This window comes from Anabas testudineus, chromosome 23 (genome assembly GCF_900324465.2).
Source record: "Anabas testudineus chromosome 23, fAnaTes1.2, whole genome shotgun sequence".
NCBI classification, from domain to species: Eukaryota; Metazoa; Chordata; class Actinopteri; order Anabantiformes; family Anabantidae; genus Anabas; species Anabas testudineus.
In genome coordinates, this window is record NC_046631.1 from 5,284,154 (window position 1) to 5,305,179 (window position 21,026).

At 42.1% G+C, this 21,026-nt stretch overlaps 2 protein-coding genes and 1 pseudogene across 3 annotated transcripts; all 3 read left to right on the forward strand.

The window, feature by feature from the left end:
• Positions 1–5,970: 5,970 nt before the first annotated feature.
• On the forward strand, positions 5,971–12,413 carry LOC113162979 (annotated as a pseudogene).
• A 347-nt stretch (positions 12,414–12,760) lies between these two features.
• On the forward strand, positions 12,761–16,984 carry cdpf1 (cysteine rich DPF motif domain containing 1). Of its 2 annotated transcripts, XM_026363130.1 has the most exons (4): positions 12,761–12,931; positions 13,153–13,264; positions 13,732–13,907; positions 14,323–16,984. In XM_026363130.1, the coding sequence occupies exons 1-3, from the start codon at positions 12,819–12,821 to the stop codon at positions 13,858–13,860; spliced, it is 354 nt and encodes a 117-aa protein (XP_026218915.1). In that variant the 5' UTR covers positions 12,761–12,818; the 3' UTR covers positions 13,861–13,907; positions 14,323–16,984. The 2 variants fall into 2 exon arrangements, with proteins under 2 accessions (XP_026218915.1, XP_026218914.1); XM_026363129.1 differs by having other exon boundaries at positions 13,732–16,984.
• A 914-nt stretch (positions 16,985–17,898) lies between these two features.
• cdkn1ba (cyclin-dependent kinase inhibitor 1Ba) lies at positions 17,899–20,849 on the forward strand. The gene is made up of 3 exons (XM_026363128.1): positions 17,899–18,598; positions 18,980–19,159; positions 19,493–20,849. The coding sequence occupies exons 1-2, from the start codon at positions 18,073–18,075 to the stop codon at positions 19,144–19,146; spliced, it is 693 nt and encodes a 230-aa protein (XP_026218913.1). The 5' UTR covers positions 17,899–18,072; the 3' UTR covers positions 19,147–19,159; positions 19,493–20,849.
• Positions 20,850–21,026: the final 177 nt, after the last annotated feature.

The following is a 21,026-nucleotide window of genomic DNA, read 5'->3' on the forward strand; positions in this document are numbered from 1 at the left end:
GCTAATTAAGTTATTTAAAAATATTGTAAGAGCTTTAAAAGCATTTCAAGATTTATTTTGAATAGGTTCTGTATTTAAATATACTGCATTGTTACGACTCCTGACAGTGTTGCTGTGGAGACAGTGATAAGGTAAAAGGAGAATTAGGTGACCATCAATGTAATAAACAAATAATGATAATAAATACCTGTTGGTTGCTCTAAATTTCTGTTCCCCTAAGGTCAACCATCGGCCGTGTGACATGAGAGACACCTGCAGGAGACAAACTGTCCTTTGGGGTGAGGTAGTAGGTTGTATAGTTTTAGGGTCCTTCCCAAGCTGTCAGATGACTATACAACTTACTGTCTTTCCTGAAGCGATTGTGCTGGCATCGTCATCACAAAGTTGACCAGTGAGAGCTGTCGGTTTTTTTTTGGATTTACTGTAAAGTGGACCTTGTTTATTAGAAATGACCCTGAACACTTTCGATGTTGTTTGAAATAGTATCTCCTGCTGCGTGGTAGAGTGAACATTCTTTATAGACATTTTATATTTAACAGTGTTTTTGCTTTTTTTTAAATACATGTTTCTGACATTAGTTGTACTAATTGCAAATGCTTAAACAATGTGCCTCTGTTAGCTAGTTGAATAATGTTATTTGTGTGGAAACTTCAATGTTATGATCATAAACTTAGCTGCATCCTTTCCTAAAACAGCACAGTAACTGTGTCTTCATTTGAACAATGATCAGTTTTCACCTCTGCACAAACCCTCAGATCCAAATCCTCCTCCTACCCACATGGGTGACTTATGGTGTTCGTACAGGGTGAGGTAGTAGGTTGTGTGGTTTCAGGGTTGTGATTTTGCCCCATCAGGAGCTAACTATACAACCTACTGCCTTCCCTGGAGGGCAGCAATACATCACAGGAGCACACACATCCTTGTCACCATTCTACTTACAAAAAGACTGACAGACTATCATTTACTAAAAAGGACATTTCGTTGAAATGGTGAGTTGTGTTGAATTACAAAGTGCTTTTGAACATTAGTAATCATTCAACAGAGTTTTAACTAGTAAAAATAATGAGGGAAAATGTTGTTGACCTTGGAACTTTCATATTTTAACCTTGTACTTGTTTATTAATAATTAAATAAAGACTGGCTAAGAAATAACTGCAGAGCAACCAGTGACTGGTGTCTGATCTTTTCAGTGAGTTCACAAATACAGCTGGACAACAGTAAAGTCTTCTTGCTATATTTTCTTAGGAATCTTGACTGATTTTGTCCTTTTAAGGAGTCATGTCTTGATCAAGTTAAAATCATCTGAAGAATGCACTAAAGTGTGTGTATCTTTTTAAACCAAGGGCAGTTATTTGATATTTCTGTGAATATGCTAATATTGTAATGAGTCAAAGAAAAAGACAACTCTAGAAAACAATTTGATGGTAGACCAACAAAATAACCATACTGCTTTGTGTGTCTGACAAATATACAGTACTTACAATTCAGAGTGTGCAGGTTTTCAGGTCTGAGGCCTCCCCGAAGGAGATATCTGGTTCACAAAAGCCTATAAGGTGGAACGCTGGTAGAATAAGTGAAGGTTCTTAGAGGAGTTTTGTGGTCAGTGGATATGAGAAGGAATATATGATGGCCACATATCCACACAGCCACTCACTGGCTTTATTTTATTATACATTCATACACAGTAGATGGCGCCAGACATTACATGTTGTGTCTTCTAATGCTTTATTGGGATGTTCAGTGCACATTAGCTTTCTATATTTTATTACAGGCTATACATTATAGTCTCTTGTAGAACTGAAGAGACCTACTGTTCTACTGTCTACTGATCTATACAGAGGAGCTTTACAGCGTGTGCCTGCATGACTGTTACACACCCAAAACACTGACGGTTTATTACTGTCACCAAATGGCACCTCCACCGTTTTAATTAAGACTAATCTCTAACAAATAATATCAGACGAGTAATTTAATAAATGTAATGTGCACCCTGTAACCCAACAACAGGCAACTGAATGAATTAGAGCTCTACAGACACCAGGTTTCTTATTGTCAGTGTTCACATTACTGGTGTCTTCTTCAAAACAAGATTAGAAGACAGCCCCAACACTTCACTCACCACCTGCTGATTGAATTCAGTGGCCTTCACCTCAGTTTCACAATAATATTTTTATTTTAAAAAGGCACATTTATTTGTTTTTCCCATATAAAATATAAAAAAAGAGAAATGCAAAGTAATTATGTATATAATGCAAAAACCATGATGATTATCAGGTGATAAATAAAAGCAGTGTAGCAGTGTGTTCCAGTATTTCCATCTGATGTTGTGTATTAAAAATAAAAACCAAACCAGTCAAACTTTATAAAGGTGGTGGTACCTGAGACTGAGTCTCCACACTGAGCTCCATTCACCACCGGACATCAAGGTTATTAGAAGTTATTACAGTAATGATCGTTCATTAGGCAGCCTAATGTTTGACATTTCATTATGAAAAACGTTCATTTTATGGCGCATTTGCGTGATTAATGTGCTATATCGCATGATGTCTTAGATTAACAGTGACTCGTTTACACCGTGGAGCCGACCAGCTGACTGTCGTCCCTGCTCGTTAGTGGGAGGAGATACAGGCCGTCAAAGACATCCGATGTCCACATGCGGACACACAGACGGACCCGTGACGTCCGCCGCCACCGGGAAACGACTGTTCTTTGCCAAAACCCAAAATAAAAAAATACAGCGGGACGCTCTCCTGTCTGTGCGCACGGCCATTGGTGGAAAGCATAGGTGTGTCAGGAGGTGTGCGCGCCGTGGCGCCGTGCGTCGCTACGTTATTTCCTGTAGAGGATGGACGGAGTTTTGACAGCGCTCAAGAGGCGACGCGTCAACTTTTGAGTAGAGCCGATTGGGGTCTGTGCGTCCCGAAGAGTCCTGGGACCAGATCACCCCCCCTGACAGGCATCCGTCCCGGCTGTGCCATTTGGAAATGCTTCACATAGTCGCCTCTGAGGTAACTGATCGTGCTTTTTGTTTTTTTTTAATGTTATAAAGCTGTGCTGTTATGTAACTGAAGGAGGTTTTCACCTCGTTGTGTGAGAAGATTTAACTACTAACAGTGTTACCGGTACAAAACAGAAGTGAATGCGCTCTAGGTCACGCACCGTCTGTGCTGAAGCTGCACGTTTCTTGCTCTTGTGGTTGCAACTGTTTTGTATCTTATTAGACTTCCTGACTTGTCAAGCCTTCACCTGTTTTTACAAAAACCACACACACCCACATGGCGTCAAGAAAAGCCTGATTCTTGTGAGGGGGACATGCTTTCTTCCCCTTTCGGCCCCCAGTGTGTTTCCACTTCTTGGCCTGTGTCACATTACTAAATATGACATTCATTATGTAACTGCAGAACCTCCAGGTCCCAAGTTAAATGTGGAAGCTGGTGGTGCTTGTTGTTGTGCTTGTGGGGAGATCAAAGGTCAAATCAGCTCCACACGCTCTTGCACAGGTGAAAACAAAGAGAGTGTGCAGGTTTCCAGCTCTGATCCCGGGACTCTGGGTGTGTTGTATCCTCGCTGTCACCTGTCTACATGCTTTGTTGAGTGCAGCTGACGTCTCTCAGTGAGGCTCTTCTTGTCCTGCGACCTAAAGATAGATTTCACAGTCTGGGATTATGGTTCCTCAGGGAATTAAAACACAATGTCCTTTGAGGTGATGGGGAAAACATGGGCTGGGCCTGGGTCTTCTATAAAAGAGGAAGCACAAGTCATAACAAAGCTGTTAACAGTTTTTTTAACCTACATAAAATATGGGTCAACACAGACCCAGTAAAGCTAAATTAAAGGAATGATATAGATTGTTGGAGTTACAGATGAAACATTTGATTACTGATTCAACTAATTCACCTTTTTAGTGGTTTTAATTGCAGCCAAATATGAAATGTTGCAGTTTCTTCTCTAATTAATGGATCGTCTAACCATCGCAGCTGCAGACAGCGGAGGTCTGGACGTGCAAAGTTCAGATCTCTTCTGTGAACTCAATAAGATCCGGTCAAGGTTGGACTAGTGCTGCAGATTTTTGATGCAACTTGATACATCTTTCAACGCCCTGGGAGGTCAGTTTGCATATGTGTGAAAGCAGCACCAGTTAACATCCAGTTCAATCTCACCTACTCTGAAAAAAGAAAGAAAGAAGAAACACAGTATGAGATAAATGCATTGTAAGTACAAGCAAACACAGATCAATACACACATTATTTCCCCTTTACTCAACTTTGGCTCTCTGTCAGGACCTGTCCTCTGAAACGCTGCAACACAAACACTAGATAAACAAGAACAAGCTTGCTTTGATCAATCACGTCCCCACTGAATGGTTTTAAGAGTTGACAGAGTTCACATTTTCTCCCCTGACTGATAAAGACAGTGCTTTACCTGTCACTGTGAACCATTAGGAACCAGCGCCCTTTAAGTCTGAGGGGCCATATTAGTCATATTAGCTAATGCTTCTTTCTTGCTCGTCTTACAGGTGCAGTCAGCTGTGTAAACTGAGATTTTCCATAGAGCTTACGTGAGCAGCCAGCTCTCTGTAAATTAGATCAGAGATATGGTAGTAATTCTTGCCTCGGTGCTAAAAAAAAATGCTCTTACCACATTAATATAGAAAGTGTGAGTGAAGATGGAACAAGATTTGGCCAGAGAAAACACCTATCTGCCGTATTTCATGGGAAATTGGTGCTTTCCTGCTTATTTTCTACATTCTGATGTCTAAAATCTGATTACTTGAGGTTTCTCTGCCAAAATCAGCTTTGCAGAGTGAAGCCCTAATCTGCCAACAGATCGGGCTTCAGTCTATAGAACAATAACACTGACATCTGCTGTGATGAATTACTGGAAGTTGGAGAGAGTGCTGTAGAACTTGAACATCAGCCGCGGCGCTGTGATGTTGTGCGATGGTTTAAACAGATGTCCTTTACCCCCGCTGCGAGCAGCTGGGGGCTGCACCGAATTCCCTCCCACACATACATAAAGAAAATCCCTCTGAAAATAGACAGAAACAGGATGCACATGCAGACAAACAGCGCAGCGGTGGGATGGAGAGATAGAGTTGACAGTAAGCAAACAGATCCATACATTCCATACAATGTAAACGCGGCGTCTAATGTACAGTATGTGCACACGTTGTCTTTGTAAAGTCTCTGGAGCATCAGCGCGGGTCAATAAATCAGAGTCAGAGCTTTGTGCATGCACTTTGACTGGACAGGTCGAGACGTTGCATGTCAATAATACGGCTGAACTAACACAATGTTGACTCTGCGGCCATGGTTCACTTACTAAACAATCACCTTCACATTAGGAATTTAACAACCTCGACTCTGCCATTAGCAGAACTACAGCTGCACCCACTGCAGAACAGATACCAGTAAAGTGGTTTTGTTCTTTCAGGGGTGTAGAGGAGTTTTGATTTAAAAACAACTAAACCTAAATGTTCATGGATCAGACAAAGAGGATGTAATATTAAGTCAGATGCATTTCCTTCTGTTGATTTACAGCCCTATTAAACTCTAGTAGCCACCAGAAGGGGCTCCTGTGGCTCAATAGTGTGTCTGCCAGACACAACTCATCATTTCCCAATAAAGGTGCAGTGTACAGTGGCTTCAGAAAGTATTCAGACACTTCCACTGTGTGCACATGTTGTTGTGCCGTAGATTCTATTTAATCTAGTGAAGTTTGTCATTTACAAACAGATGATGTGGTGATTTGCTACAGACTGTGATCAGGTGCGGCCTGTTGGGTCCTGTTTGCACCGAAGCAGAAAACTAACGAGTTGTTCTCAATTTAATAGTCCGTCAACTTTGCAGTCTCATCATTACAGTTTGTCCTCATCTTAATTCTCCTTCGTAATTCTCTTATTCCAGTCTGGTGAGTGAGGTATTGTCCCTGCACCCACCCACCCACTCCAAGTTTGACTTGACCTCCGCAATGGCCGGGGATTCGTACAGCCCCCCGTCCCCGCTCGGAGACTCCCTCATGAGCAGTCCCCTGTGTGGAGACCTGATGGATGATCTTGGCGACATCTCCCAGTCTATTGAAGACGACACGCTGGGATTTGATTTCCCAGAGTACCAGAGCACCGGTCCAGGCTCCGAGAGCTCCATTGCACTGGGTGAGTAGGCAGCTGGAAGCAAGGCGACGAATCAGCTGTGTTACAAATGTACAAAACACTAAAATCTTCATGCAAGCGTCCTTGCAAGTCAGAAGTAACAATGGTGCCTAATGACTCTCAGACTTCTGAAGTTAATCCTACAATCAGCAGCTTCTTAATGTCAACACTGGAAAAAGCTACCCGGGCTCTGTCCACCTCCACAGCACCTCTAAAGCCTCGCTAATAAACATGTTATATCTCAACAGTCGACTTAGATAAGATAAGCTTATGCGAAGCTAAAAAGCCACTGGTTGGAGCTCTATAACACATGAACACAAGCCTGGTGGCATTATCCATAACTGACTCATGAGGAGGATGTGAATAAATATGCACTGTTTATAATACTGTCTTCTTTCTGCTGTTGTGTCTACTACTGTAGACACCTTGACTCCAGCCTCTAGTCCATCGTCAGGGGTGTGTGGAGCAACACCAGGTCCCGAGGAGAAACCCCAGCCCCCTTAACTTGGAGTGTCGGGTGTGCTCAGACAAGGCTTCCGGCTTCCATTATGGTGTGCATGCGTGTGAGGGCTGCAAGGTGAGACATGCACGTGACAAAGGAAAGGAAGGCCGTACAAAACATGTAACTCATCACTTGTGCTTCTCAGGCAAATGTTGTCACTGGGGTCTCTGCATGTAGCTGTGCAACTGTATCAGGGGTGAACAGCACCGCATACACTCACCCTCATGTGTACGCATGCACATTCATGACTGAGCTCACGCAACATACACCCAAACACAAACAAAGTTCGCCATGCAGAGGAGCCTGACCTGGAGGCCAGTGGAAAGTTTCTGAGACATGCAGTCGGGTCATGTGAGGTGGAGGACATGATGGCCTTGGTTGACTTGTCGCCTCTCCCCTGCTTGGCACAGAGCCCAACTAAGTGACGTTAATGCACACACACACTTGTACTCATATAGAGCTGCTGCTGGCACAGACCTCTGTAATGCTTATACTGCTGCAAGCTATCTTCTTACGGTCACTTTGGGTTTTAATGTTAAAAGAAACACTTGCACATATTTTTCAAAAGACTTTCTCCGTTGCTGAGGTTTCAGCCTTCTCACCACACTTTACTTACCTCTGTAAGATTTTTTTCTCTGTGCTCAAATTGCTGCAATTTCAGAGACTCCTGAGATTCAGAACGTATAAAAATGTCAGACTGTGACACTGAACAGACACGAGCACAGACAGGAGGCTAACGTTTCACAGTTTTTATTTTGCTGTCAGACCTTTGTAGTATGCCCTGTCAGTTTCACAATGTGCAGCTGTGTGTGTTTGCTGAAGCTGGCCAGCTCCATGCAAGGCTCTGGTTTATGACCAACATCTCATTTATCACGATCACTACAAATAATGCTCATCTTTCCATCCCAGCGACCTATCATTGTGTCTGACCGCTGCTATTCTCAAACACGGACACAATGATGCTGAACTGAACTGACGCCACATATGTGAGAGTTGTGTTTTGGCAGCACTCTGTCCTAAATTCTCTGACTCACGATACTGAGCCATCATGGAACAATCTGGCTTGTGATATGTAGCAGTCACATTGCGTATGCGTATCATTTTCAACACCTCACTTTAAAGAGAGGAGCACTCAGTAGTGGGAATGTGACTGGAATGTGCTGTGATCCTGCGGTTTGATGGTTTAAGTCTGTGGTTGTGGTGTTATGAAATATGTATGGTGGTGTAGAGCAGCGGTGCAATAATAAAGGTGAAGCTCCACAGGTTAAAATGAGTGTGAACCAACAGATTGATATAAGAATGACTACATTCAAACAGTCTGCATTACTAAAAGACATTTGGCCTTAAGGTAGAATTGCACAATACACCTTCACAGGGTAGAAACACACATGCTGTAAACATGCACATCTGTTTGTTTGTTTTCTTTCACCCTTGTGCAGCTCTGTTGTTTTCTAATGTATACTTAATAAGTCACATATGGCACTAAATTATATGCCTGGATCATCACAGTAATTTGAGAAAGATTACACCCAGTTCTCACCACACAACTAGATTTTGTTTTTTGTTTTTTGGAGGGATGGGGTTAAAAATTACCTAAATCATGATACATAGCGATCCCTAAAAGCCAAGGCAAAATGTAAGATGACGGCTGATGTCTTGTGTAACTACGTGGCTCCAGATATGCTATTGCCAGAAAATCTATATCCCCTTTTGGACAGCGAGGGCTGAGAAGTGTCCTGACAGAAAATTCAGGGATGAATGCAGGTGGGTGCGAGTGTGTTATAGGATCATAATGTTTTGGTGCGTGTGTTGGCCTGCTGCCTTGTATTTCAGTGCGTGTTGGAGGTATTATGCAATCAGGGCCTGTTTTTTTACAGGCTTACTGTACACCCTGGAGCATAGTCCATAGTCTATAGACACTCGCGCTGAATGTTTCCCAATATCATAATAATCAAAATGACCTGATCGTCACTGTAGCATTTACAGATTAAAGTATTAATACAACACTAGCAACTGAACTTGAAATATCACTTCTGTAAATACTTTGTAAACATGTTCTTTCTTGCACCTTAACTGTTTGTGTGAGCTGCTTAACAAGTGAACTTCCCCGCTGTGGGATCAATAAAGTCTGATCTTATCTTAACAGTTATAAAACATAGTAAAGAACAGAAACCTTCCAAGAAATAGAACAAAAAGTACCATGTTGTCCAATCAAACTTAGCAATACCAGCTAGACGTGCAGGCAACTTTAACAGGGTTCAAATGACCTGCACAAATAGTTTGTACCTATTCACTGTGAAGTCATTTTTCAGCTTGTTGAATGACTCACTAGAAAAGATCAGAGGAGGATGGTCAGCTCCAGTCGATACAAAATAATAGTGAAACACACTCCTCAGTCTGTGGCTCTTATGTGCTTTTAAAGACTTTAATGCTGCACAACATAAGGGCTCAGGTACTCTAAGCTGAAGTGTGTTCTTGTGTTTTCGCACAGGGTTTCTTTAGGAGGACCATCAGGTTAAAGCTGGAGTATGACAAGTGTGAGCGCAGCTGTAAAATCCAGAAGAAGAACCGCAACAAGTGCCAGTACTGCCGATTCCACAAGTGCCTGGCTGTTGGCATGTCCCACAACGGTACGCCTTGAAACCTTCTAATTAGTTTAAAGCTAATCTAAGTAACTTTTGCTGAATGGGAGCCACTGTAACCACAAGTGACAAGTGTAGAATGATATCAATCTATTATGTAATGGTAGCACAAATAAGAGGAGTGATAAAGGCTGGGAATTACACAGCTGTAGCCACATTCATTAACCATTAATTCAATATTTAATTCATTTGTAAGCAAATAAAAAGCTTTTATATTATTTTTCAGAACACTGTCAGTGCTTTAAAGTGTATCTGTGATCATAATTGCTGTTATCATCATGTCCACTGAAACACACTCCACTTTAATGTGACATTGACTAGGTTTTTATAGAACAACGTCCTGCCAGAGCCAGTTTAACAGTGAGAAAACACAGGCCCATGTAGCTCCACATCTGGCCTGTCATCTGCACTGACTGCTGAAGGGTCATTGGGTTTGTTATGATGGCCTCCCACTGCAGGCAGAACAGCGTCAGAAACCTGAGAGGAAGACGTGTTGTCTTCAGAGCAGAGTCAAGAGAACAGAACACAGAAGATCTGTTGTGGTTGGATGCTATGTGTTAGTCACGTTTCATGTGTTATTCATGTAGGAGGATATGTTTGATGTCTCTGCGTGTAGTTTCATTGTGAGAGTACGAAAGCTCTTCGAGCTGTTGTCGAATGATGGATTTCTCTGTGTACCAGCTATCCGGTTTGGTCGGATGCCACAGGCAGAGAAGCTGAAGCTGAAGGCGGAGAGCAATATGGTGGAGAAAGAAGTGAAAAGCCCCATGCTGGCCGACCACAAGATTCTGATCAGGCAGATCCACGAAGCCTACATGAAGAACTTCAACATGAACAAGGCAAAAGCACGGCTCATACTCACTGGGAAAAACAGCAATCCGGTAAAGGAAAGAATGAAGCCAAGGAAAAAGAGTTTGATGATCTTCCTTATTTTACACCTCTGTTCTGTCCTTTGCATCAACCACCAGTGTGTCTTTCCCAGCAGCCTTTCGTCATTCATGACATGGAGACGTTCCAGCTGGCAGAGAAGACATTTGCGGCCCATATGCTAAACGGGGACCATCCAGAGCCCGAGACCAGCCATCCAACTGGGGACGTGGTTCTGGCTGTGGGGTGTGGAGAGCTCCAGCAGAGGGAGGCTGAAGCCAGACTCTTCAATTGCTGCCAGAGTGCCTCGGTAGAGACGGTCACGGAGCTGACTGAGTTTGCCAAGGCGGTGCCAGGTTTCCAGAGCCTGGACCTGAACGATCAGGTGGGTTTAACACTCAATCTTCCTAACAGCACAGAAAGTTTTTTTAATGTGGTAGACATTGATTTTCTCTTTCATTTTCCTCGTATTTAGGTTACACTATTAAAGTACGGTGTTTATGAAGCCCTCTTCACCCTCCTGGCCTCATGTATGAACAAAGACGGCCTCCTGGTGGCCCGCGGTGGAGGCTTCATCACCCGTGAATTCCTCAAGAGCCTCCGGCGGCCATTCAGTGACATGATGGAGCCCAAGTTCCAATTTGCCATGCGCTTCAACTCTCTGGAGCTGGACGACAGTGATCTGGCCCTTTTTGTGGCTGCTATTATCTGCTGTGGAGGTATCATTCTGTGGAAAGATAGATTATAATACAAATTTAATTTAATTAATAAATGCTTACTGTACATTTTCAATATAAAGGATTAATTTCCCAAACAGACCGTCCGGGCCTAGTGGATGTACCTTTAGTGGAGCAGCTGCAGGAAAGCATTATTCAGACACTACGGCTCCACCTGCTGGCAAACCACCCCGATGACGCCTTCCTGTTCCCCAGGCTGCTGCAGAAACTGGCTGACCTGCGGGAGCTGGTCACCGAGCATGCCGAGTTGGTGCAGGAAATCAAGACGACAGAAGACACGTCGCTGCACCCTCTGCTGCAAGAGATATACAGGGACATGTACTGACAACGCGTACTAAACTGCTAATGTAAGCTGTAAACACATGAATAATAATGCATATCAGTGTACTGTAAGTAGTTTAGCAGCTTTTAAGGAGGCATGCTGCTGTGACCACGTGACACTTTCTACTGGAACAAAACAAAAGTTAAAATTCTAGTGGGGAATGGCAGCTCCTGCCGTCAATGAAATTCAATTTATACCATAGAAGGGTAAAGACATTTCTAACGCACTCATTTGAACTGAAAGCACCCAGTGGGTTGAGCTCTGGATGCCAGCTTGTACCTACACACTGAACAAAAGCCAAATAGGGAATATACTATGCACATATGCATGAGTGTACAGTTATTAACGCTACATTGACCTGACTGCCAGTCATGCACGCATGGATACAAAAAACTAATCATGGCTTCGAATAATAAAGTGAACATTCTTACATTTGTCTTTAAGACAATTGCTGAATAGGTTGAAAATCATATTGATAGTATTTTAAGTATTTTGAATAATATGTTAACTTAAAAACCATTTGAATGTGGTTAAAATCCCTGCTGTGTCTTTTTATTGTGCATCAGTGCCATTATTAATAGCTGCCAAATATCCTTTGACCACTCTGAGATTAGTGGTTTATATTGGATTAGTAGATTTAGTGCCATAATGTTTTACTATTTTAGCCTATATTTGCTCATACATCTGCCATATAACAATGAATAATACCGTACAGAATGCTTTTAAATTAAAAGTTTAGATGTATAAATATTTAATGTTGGACCAGGGAATGTTCGCACATAATATTAAATCAGCCATCATTTGAAAATACTGTAATTTTATGGGTTACGTATTTATTTAATCATTTTTATCCTACTGCTAAAACCAACACACGATAGCTCACTTTAAACATACGTATGTGTTGTAAATGACAAAATGTTTTGTACTGTACAAGTCCTGCTGTTAAGACACACTTTATTCCACATAGGCAGCGTTGGCCAGTATTGAATATTTTGATATCAATGAATAATCTGTTAAGATAGGTTATATTTTTATTTCGAGAATATATCAAGAACACGGTGAAGATGGTGAAATGGATGTGTGTATCTGCAGAGAGCAATGTAAACCTCAACGAGAGAAGCTGATGGCCTTATTTTCTGTAGACGCTGCCTTCCAATGTATTATTAAATAAAATAGTGTTGTTATAATGAAACTGTTATATTTTTTATGATGTACAATGCATTGTAGAAAAAAAATATATTTGCTCTTTTAATAAAAGGAGTTATGTGGTATCACCAAATAAACTAACATATTTAGTTGTTTATTTGTAATACCCCTTTTCACTGTGGATGTTTTGAACTGTCACAGCAATTAATGACTTGTTTAAGTGTTACAATTATGTCTTAGATTTTACATTTGTTAATTTTAATTCTGGGGGGCTAAAATATTTTATTTCTACCAGTAATATCTTAGAAACTGTTTGTTTTATCATTGTGTGTGTCCTCTGACGTTTAGGCCGTTCCTCCCCCAGCCCGGTAGGTGGCGGTAAAGCTTCACGAAACAACGTGGCTGCACCCGATAGCAAAACCAGGAAGTAACTGCTCCGCTGCGCTAAAAGATGGAGCAAACTGCTAGTGAAACTCCTTGTAAAACATTTACCTGCCAGTTGTGTGCTTTAAGTAGCCCTTATATTTACTACGGCCAGAAACCACCAAACACCAGGGCTATTGTGTAAGTGAAACTATAGCTAAATGCTGATATAGCGCTCTGGTAGCAGCTATGCTAAAGCTAATGTTAGCTGCTACGTGACTTTATGAAATGTTAAAACTGTCGTCTCCACAGTGAATATAGTTCCCTTTAAAGTGACGAGTATGTGGCATTAAAATACGTTTTGACGTGAACCTAGCTGAAGTTGTAAACCCCTTTATGTTTGCTTTTCTGTCGCACTTTAGGTTACTTGAGGAGTGTTTTGTGACCAAGGACCCCTTCAGCCCAGACAAGGAGAAGTTTCTCGTTTTGGGCTCCACCTGCAGCCTGTGCAGCATCTGTGTCTGTGTCGGATCGGTAAGATGTCTAACATTTGAACTGCTTCAGTCAGTTTCTGCCACAGATAAATACATAGAAACGCATATGTTGGATGGCATCAGTCTTCATATAGTTAACTGTGAAGGAATTACTTGTAGCTTGCTCAGGGTGTTGGAGCATCATATGTATGAATAGAAACTATAACATCATCTAAAACTAAACTTTTACTCTCAAACCACACTGTGCTCCTCTAATAGCTTTGCACAGATCTACTTAGATCGCTTGTGAGGGAAGAAAAACGTGCATTTGTCAATTGTGTGATTGCTTCAGATTAAGTTTTAGTCATGTTAAACATATATGAGCAGGTTGAGCTTCATGACTGTGATGCCCTTAAAAAATATTGCAAGAAAATCAAACCTCATCCTAGTCTGGAATAAATGTGACAATCAAGGTCTTTTCCTAATTGAGAACTGGCGCTGAACTTTTCTTTCTTCTCCTTCTGTCAGGATTGCAGTATTTTCTACACCAAGAGGTTCTGCATGCAGTGTGTGAACAAGCACTTGGACCAGTTCCCACATCAGATCCAGACTGAGCTGGCCAAAAAGAAACAGAGCTCCAAGGCTGCCGTCTCATGACACAGGGCAAGAGGATCCTAACCTGCTCAGTAATCTAAGACAAATGTGTAAATAAATCGTTTTTTTTATCAGCACCTTTTATCAAACCCATATTGGACCCAACTATAAACACACCATGCAAAATATCAAAACATCCTGCACTTTATTACCTTTGCTCTAGGTTATTATTGTTTTGATGGGAAATTAACACCATCCACTAGGAAAATACACTGCTCAAAAAAATAAAGGGAGCACTTAAACAACACAATGTAACTCCAAGTCAATCACACTTCTGTGTAATCAAACTGCCCACTTAGGAAGCAACACTGATTGACAATCATGGATTGGATTAATTTCAACAATGGAATTTATAGGCAATTAGCAAGACACCCCCAATAAAACCACAGACCACTTCTCAGTTCCTAAGCTTTCTGGCTGATGTTTTGGTCACTTTTGTGAATGCTATCGGTGCTTTCACTCTAGTGGTAGCATGAGACGGAGTCTACAACTCACACAAGTGGCTCAGGTAGTGCAGCTCATACAGGATGGCACATCAATGCGAGCTGTGGCAAGAAGGTTTACTGTGTCGGTCAGCGTAGTGTACAGAGCATGGAGGCGCTACAAGGAGATAGGCCAGTACATCAGGAGACGTGGAGGAGGCCGTAGGAGAACAGCAACCCAGCAGCAGGACTGCTACCTCCGCCTTTGTGCAAGGAGGAACAGGAGGAGCCAGAGCCCTGCAAAATGACCTGCAGCAGGCCACAAATGTGCATGTGTCTGCTCAAACGGTCAGAAACAGACTCCATGAGGGTGGTATGAGGGCCAGACGTCTACAGGTGGGGGTTGTGCTTACAGCCCAACACCGTGCAGGATGTTTAGCATTTGCCGGAGAACACCAAGTAATGTGATAGACATTGATCTGGCCCTTTTTGACAAGAGACAAAGACACCAAGATTGGCAAATTCGCCAGTGGCGCCCCGTGCTCTTCACAGATGAAAGCAGGTTCACCCTGAGGACATGTGACAGACATGACAGAGTCTGTAGACACATTGGAGAACGTTCTGCTGCCTGCAACATCCTCCAGCATGACCGGTTTCGCAGTGGGTCAGTAATGGTGTGGCTTGGGATTTCTTTGGAGGGCCGCACAGCCCCCCGTTCCCCAGACCTGAATTCAATTGAGCACATCTGGGACATCATGTTTCGCTCCATCCACCAACGCCATTTTGCACCACAGACTGTCCAGGAGTTGGCGGATGCTGTAGTCCAGGTCTGGAAGGAGATACCTCAGGAGACCATCCGCCACCTCATCAGGAGCATGCCCAGGCGTTTTAGGGAGGTCATACAGGCACGTGGAGGCCACACACACTACTGAGCCTCATTTTGACTTGTTTTAAGGACATGACATCAACGTTGGATCAGCCTGTAGTGTGTTTTTCCACTCATAAATTTGATTTCCATTGATAAGTTTTGTGTGATTTTGTTGTCAGCACATTCAACAATGAAAACAACAAAGTATTTAATAAGAATATTTCATTCAGTCAGATCCAGGTTGTGTTATTTTAGTTCTCCCTTTGTATACATTTTTGCCTGCAGCTAGTAAGTTATCCTGCTGTGTTAGCCAACTGGGTTTTATTTGTTTTGTAGAGTTTTATAGGAGCAAACAGCAGGGGTGACTGTGTTGGCAAGGGGAAATAGAGGATTTTTTAATCATTGTAGCCCTTTGCTTTATTAATTGATAAATAAAATGAAAAATAGATGGATGAACAGTATTAAAACTGTTTCTATTATATGATTAGTAATTTCCATGTCAGTCAATTTGGCCCATTGTCTCTGCAGCCCAAATCAGCACATCTGAGATCACTACAAAGTGGTTCAGCAGTACTGAAACTATATGGGACTCAAAAGACCAATGTGGAATTAATATTATCCAAACCACATTAAAAACCACACTCTTGTTTCCGCTGTCCTTGCAAGAAATCAGTAACGCGCCTACCATTTGTTTTCATACTTGATGCAATTCTTTAATGTGCCTTTTTAATGAGAAACCCAATTTTTATTCTTTTTTACCAACATATGGTAACAATAACATTTATATTATAAATTCTGGTAAATTCTAGACGTGTTGTTGACAGTAACACATCCTGTAAGTACGTTTGATTCTGCAGTGTTGACTCCTATGGAGTCGAAGTATTTTCTGTTGTTCTCAGACAGTGACCTTTCTGCGTCATTTTGTAATGGTTTAATTGTGGGTCATAGTTAATATATCAATGTTGACAGGCATTTTAGGACACTCTCCTGCACCTTTTAGCTCAACAAAACGGGGACTAAAAAGAATGATGACCTAACATTTCCAACTTAAATGTTCTCTTGCCTGGTTTCTCAGTTGCCCGTTTGATCATACTGATGTTTTCAGCTCAGGGATCACTCCGTACAACACTGCACATTTTGCAGCAGCATAAACAGATTATGGATTAAGTGTGATCTCTGTGATAACATCAATATAACACAGGGCCTTGCTGTATCCATCACAACATGTTTGAGTCGATTCCACAGTTAATTGAAGCAGCATGGCCTCAAAGGCACAGCCAGCTTCACTGGCACATGCTGCAGAGTGGAATGCACAGTGACACAGTTGAAGTTGGGACATCGTGAACTTCTGGGCACAAGTAGTGCTTACTGTCAGTGATGTTTGCACTCAATTACTGCACGATTCCTGTTCAGCTGTGGGGTGCACGGAAAATAAATTTGGTGACTGTTAAGTTTTGACATGAACATCAGTTAAATCCTCGAGTCGGGATGCAAACTGAGAACCCTCAGATGGACATTTTTCATCCTTTTTTTTATTTATCTTTCTTAAAGCTGAAGCACTTTCTGTTTCCTTTTGCGTTGAAATTCTAAGCACACACAAGCAATTACAAGCAGTGAAGCACACAAACCACTGCTGTGGCACCAGTGGCAAAGTCTGACAGTGATAGGCAGCGTGCCAACCGTGACGGAAGGCTGTCGAGCTGATGTCATCGGATGCCAGGACGCAGATTTATAGCTTTTTTATGTTGTTCACCTGCTTAAAACCCTCCCTACTGTCTGTTTGAGCCTCTTACCAAACTCATATGAAGTGAATTCGAATTAAAAATATTACATTTTGCTTTTTTTATTTAGTTTATTGTGACTTACAGCTCGTGAAAATAAAAAAAACTCATCTTTAAATATAATAATATTTCATTTCCAGCTTGAGCAGATAACTATTCATACAGTATGTGTCTGACTAGTTCAGTACACACACGCACTCACACAGTCATGAGGAAAACTGCTGACTAGACAGTTGTCCAGAGGACCATCATCGACACCCACCACAGGCAGGGTGAGCCTCAGGGGGTCATCTCTGGAAGCCTGGCTGTCAGCAGGGTGCTGCAGAGAAGCATGTTCAGGGGGAGTTGATGGAAAGGAGGGGTGGATGGAGGGTCTGTGAATCTGTGACTGGATGTATTGGGATATCTTCAATGTGATTGAATCAAGGCTACAGAAGCCATTTGTGTGATACCGAATCGGATCAAGCTGTGACATCTGTCAGCGCTCATTCAATGATGCGATGATTGGTTCATGGGATACTATCACCGACCTCAGCCCGGTGAGATAAGACTTATCAGTGCTATTCTCTTATCAGGTTTTACACTTAAAACAATTAGCAGATTATTGTTTTTGCCACAGCGCTTTGCAGTGGGTGAACACACAGCTACAACTGTCAGTGATCGAGATCTGAGACCGTGGAGTGTTTGGTTTCATGTCAAACCTGATGACTGGTGATAACTTCGATAAAACACCGTCGTGCGCTCATTTCGATCCACAGCCTCACCCCCTCTTCTCTCTCTCTCTCTCTCTTTCCGTCTTCTTCATGTGGATTTAACTAACACTGATTATTACATAGTAATGATTTAGGCCACATTCACGCGTAGAGTCGCTCCAGCTCGGTGCTCTAGCCCCTGTTCGACTTTAAGAGAGGCTCTATGGGCGGTCCCACAGACCTACAGACCAATGAATCGCCTTCCCCGTTTAAATAGTCATTGATGTCAACTTTTCTTCTTCACTCATAGCTCCCTCCAACGCCATGTTGGCTGCTATAACTTGACTTGTTGTTTTCGTCAGCCTTACTACGGACTTGACAGGAGTGGCTCTCTTAAATCACGCTGCGCCTTTGGAGACACTTTATTCCAATTTTGCGCGCACGCGTTTTGGATGATACGCGCGGAGCATGCATGCATCGGAATACTACTTCGGAATAACAGTTTGAGAAGCTTTGCTCGTTGCTTATGTGTGTGTTTTTTTTGCCCTTGTCATATGTGCAACAAAATGTCAGATGTTCGACTTTCTAATGCGAGCCCGACAGTGGAGAGGGTGGATGCGCGGCAGCCGGACAACGTCAGACCTCCGGTTTGCAGAAACCTTTTTGGCAGACCTGACCCAGAGGAGATACGGAGAAATCTAACGGCGTCGATACAGGAAGAGGTGCAGGCTTTTACGGAGAGATATAACTACGACCCGACCAACGAAAGACCGCTCACTCCGCGCAACTACGAGTGGGTGGAGGTCAGCGACGCACCGGAGTTTTATCGCAGACCGCCTCACGGGAGCGAGCGGCCCCAGCGAGATGAGGACTTGCCCGGCGATAACAACCGGCAGGACGCCGCGGAGAGGAGTGAAGAGCAGTCGGATCGCCAGGAAGACAGGCACGGGTCAAAGAAAAGACGTTCAGGAGCTTTAGGTGATTTACGCCGCCTTGTGAAAGCTGTCGAGCTGTTGTTTTTCCACCTCTGTGCTGCGAGTGTGCCGCAATGCAGAGGCGCAACTTGTGTCCGGGGTTAAACTGCAGGCTGCGATCGACGAACAGAAGTGTGCTGGAAAATAGTGGAGGGGGAGGGGGGCGAAATAAATCTCCACAGGTGTTAGAGGAATCCAAACTGTACTTATCAGCGTGGCCGTGTGTTGGCTGAGAGGATCGAGCAGACTTGTTAATTTGTAGTTTCCACGTATCAAACTCTTTGGTTTAACTTTTCTCCAAGTCGACACAGCAGCACTCTGCTCAACTTCTCATGCCTGATGGTTTTTGTTGTTGTTGTTGTTGTTGTTGTTGTTTGTCTGTCAGGTCCCTGCTCCAGCGAGTGTCAAAGCAAAAAGTTTCATACGGAGGGCGATGATGATGATGATGATGATGATGATGATGAAAATCGGTCAGGCGGTGCAGGAAGTCAGGCGGTAAAAGCCGTGGAGGAGAGACCCAGCAGGCCGGAGGAGAGCGAGGAGGTTCGGTGAAAAGCAGCTCCAGGTTAGCAGTAATATCTCCTAATTGGATTCATCGAAGAAGTAAATGCAGAATAACAATAACAACAAGTTGAAATACAAGTTAAAGGCGCAGGACGCTAAAGGTTTGTTATCATGCACATCAGCAGATGACTTGTAAACATACAGTACTTGTGTCCTGCACGCTGTACTTGCATATTATTTCATCTTCCACAATCCTGCACGCTACGACTGGTTACCGTGCGTGTGCGTGCGTGCGCGTGCGTGTGTGCGTGCGCATGACGGGGGTATGAAGCACGAACAACTGCTTTTTTCAATTGCACCATTCAGCAGCCTGTTTCCTCTTTATGTCTCACAGAGCGGGGAGACCTGTTGCTGGAGGAATACTGTAGCCTCTCTCATCATCTGACAGACGGGAGAAAACATTAAAAAAAAAAAGAAAACGAAAAAGAATAAGGAGCCTTTTCTAAAGAAGGGAGGAGGAGAGGCTGCACAAGCACTGAATATGTACACTATCAAGTTTTGGCACTCATTTATAATTCAATTGCCTCAGAAGCAGCAGACAATGTAGCAGTGTGCAAAAGGATTTTTGCTCATCTTTTTGTTTTTTGTTTTTTTAATCTACTACCTATGTTTCAGATGTAGCACATAAAAAAAAAAAAGCATGTTATGCTTTTTTCATACTTTTTGTTAAATGTTTTTGTGAATTTGACTCGGGAAGCTGCAGTGCAATTTCCAGCAGAGAAATCTCTTTTTTTATCTTTTTTTTTTTTTGTTTTTGTTTTTGTTTTTTGTTTTTTTGTTAAAGTGGTCATATTGTGTCATTATTCAGGTAATTGATGTAATTTAAAAAATGCAGATTTCAATGTGGGAAATGGGTTATGTGGGGAAAAAAACATGTCTTCACATTTTCTAAGGCTTTATTTGTCCCAATATATATATATATATATATATATATATATATATATATATATATATATATATATATATACACACACCTTGTTTTTGAAGGCCCAGATGGCCACACTGTAAGTTGAGGGTCCATCTAACTGGGAACAGCCATGATAGATAAAGTTTACATGCAAATAATGTCTCCTTACCCCCACCTCCCCTCCCCTCCCCCCTTTTTCATTAATTTCGAGTTGTTTTTTCCCCAAAGTTTGTGCTTTTTTTTTCCGAGGGCGAGGGGTGGCTCATCTGCTGAGCAACATCCAACCAAATTGTAACAGTGTTCGCTAATAATCCTAAGACTTAGATTTTTTATTTTTAAATTAGTTCATATTTTAGTGGCTTATAGCTCACATAGCTCTGCCCATGTAGTAAATGCAGATAGTCCAGGTTAACAGACATATAATATGTTCAAATCACTGGGCTAGTTATTATGCAAATATGTGAATCAAAGATTTGTCTTTGTGGGGTGGAATTCATGTGGAACATGTAATTGCACTATAATTAACTTCTTTTTTTTTTTTTTTTGTAAAGGCAGAAAACAAAAGTTACACTGCCTCGTTTGGTGTAAAACTTTGAAGTGTACCTGTGCCTTTTTTTTTTTAAACACTGAAAAAAATTATACTAACTTATTTATGTTGAGCATTTTTTTTTTTTGTGGGTGTATGTAAAGCTTCCCAAAGCATACGTTTTGTGCATTTTTGTAAATATATATTTTCATTATTGTTTTTAAGATAAATAAACTGTTGCAAAACTGAGCCTAATAATTGATTTTGTACCCTGTGTATGTGTGTGTTTTTTTTTTTTTACTTTCTTCTTATTAAATCTTCTGTGAGATTGTTTAAAAAGCATTGCTTGTGTAATACAGGCTCGTGTTCCCTACTTTGATTATACAGCGCACAATCACTCCGCCCTTAATACACATTTAAAGTTTGAAGTGATCC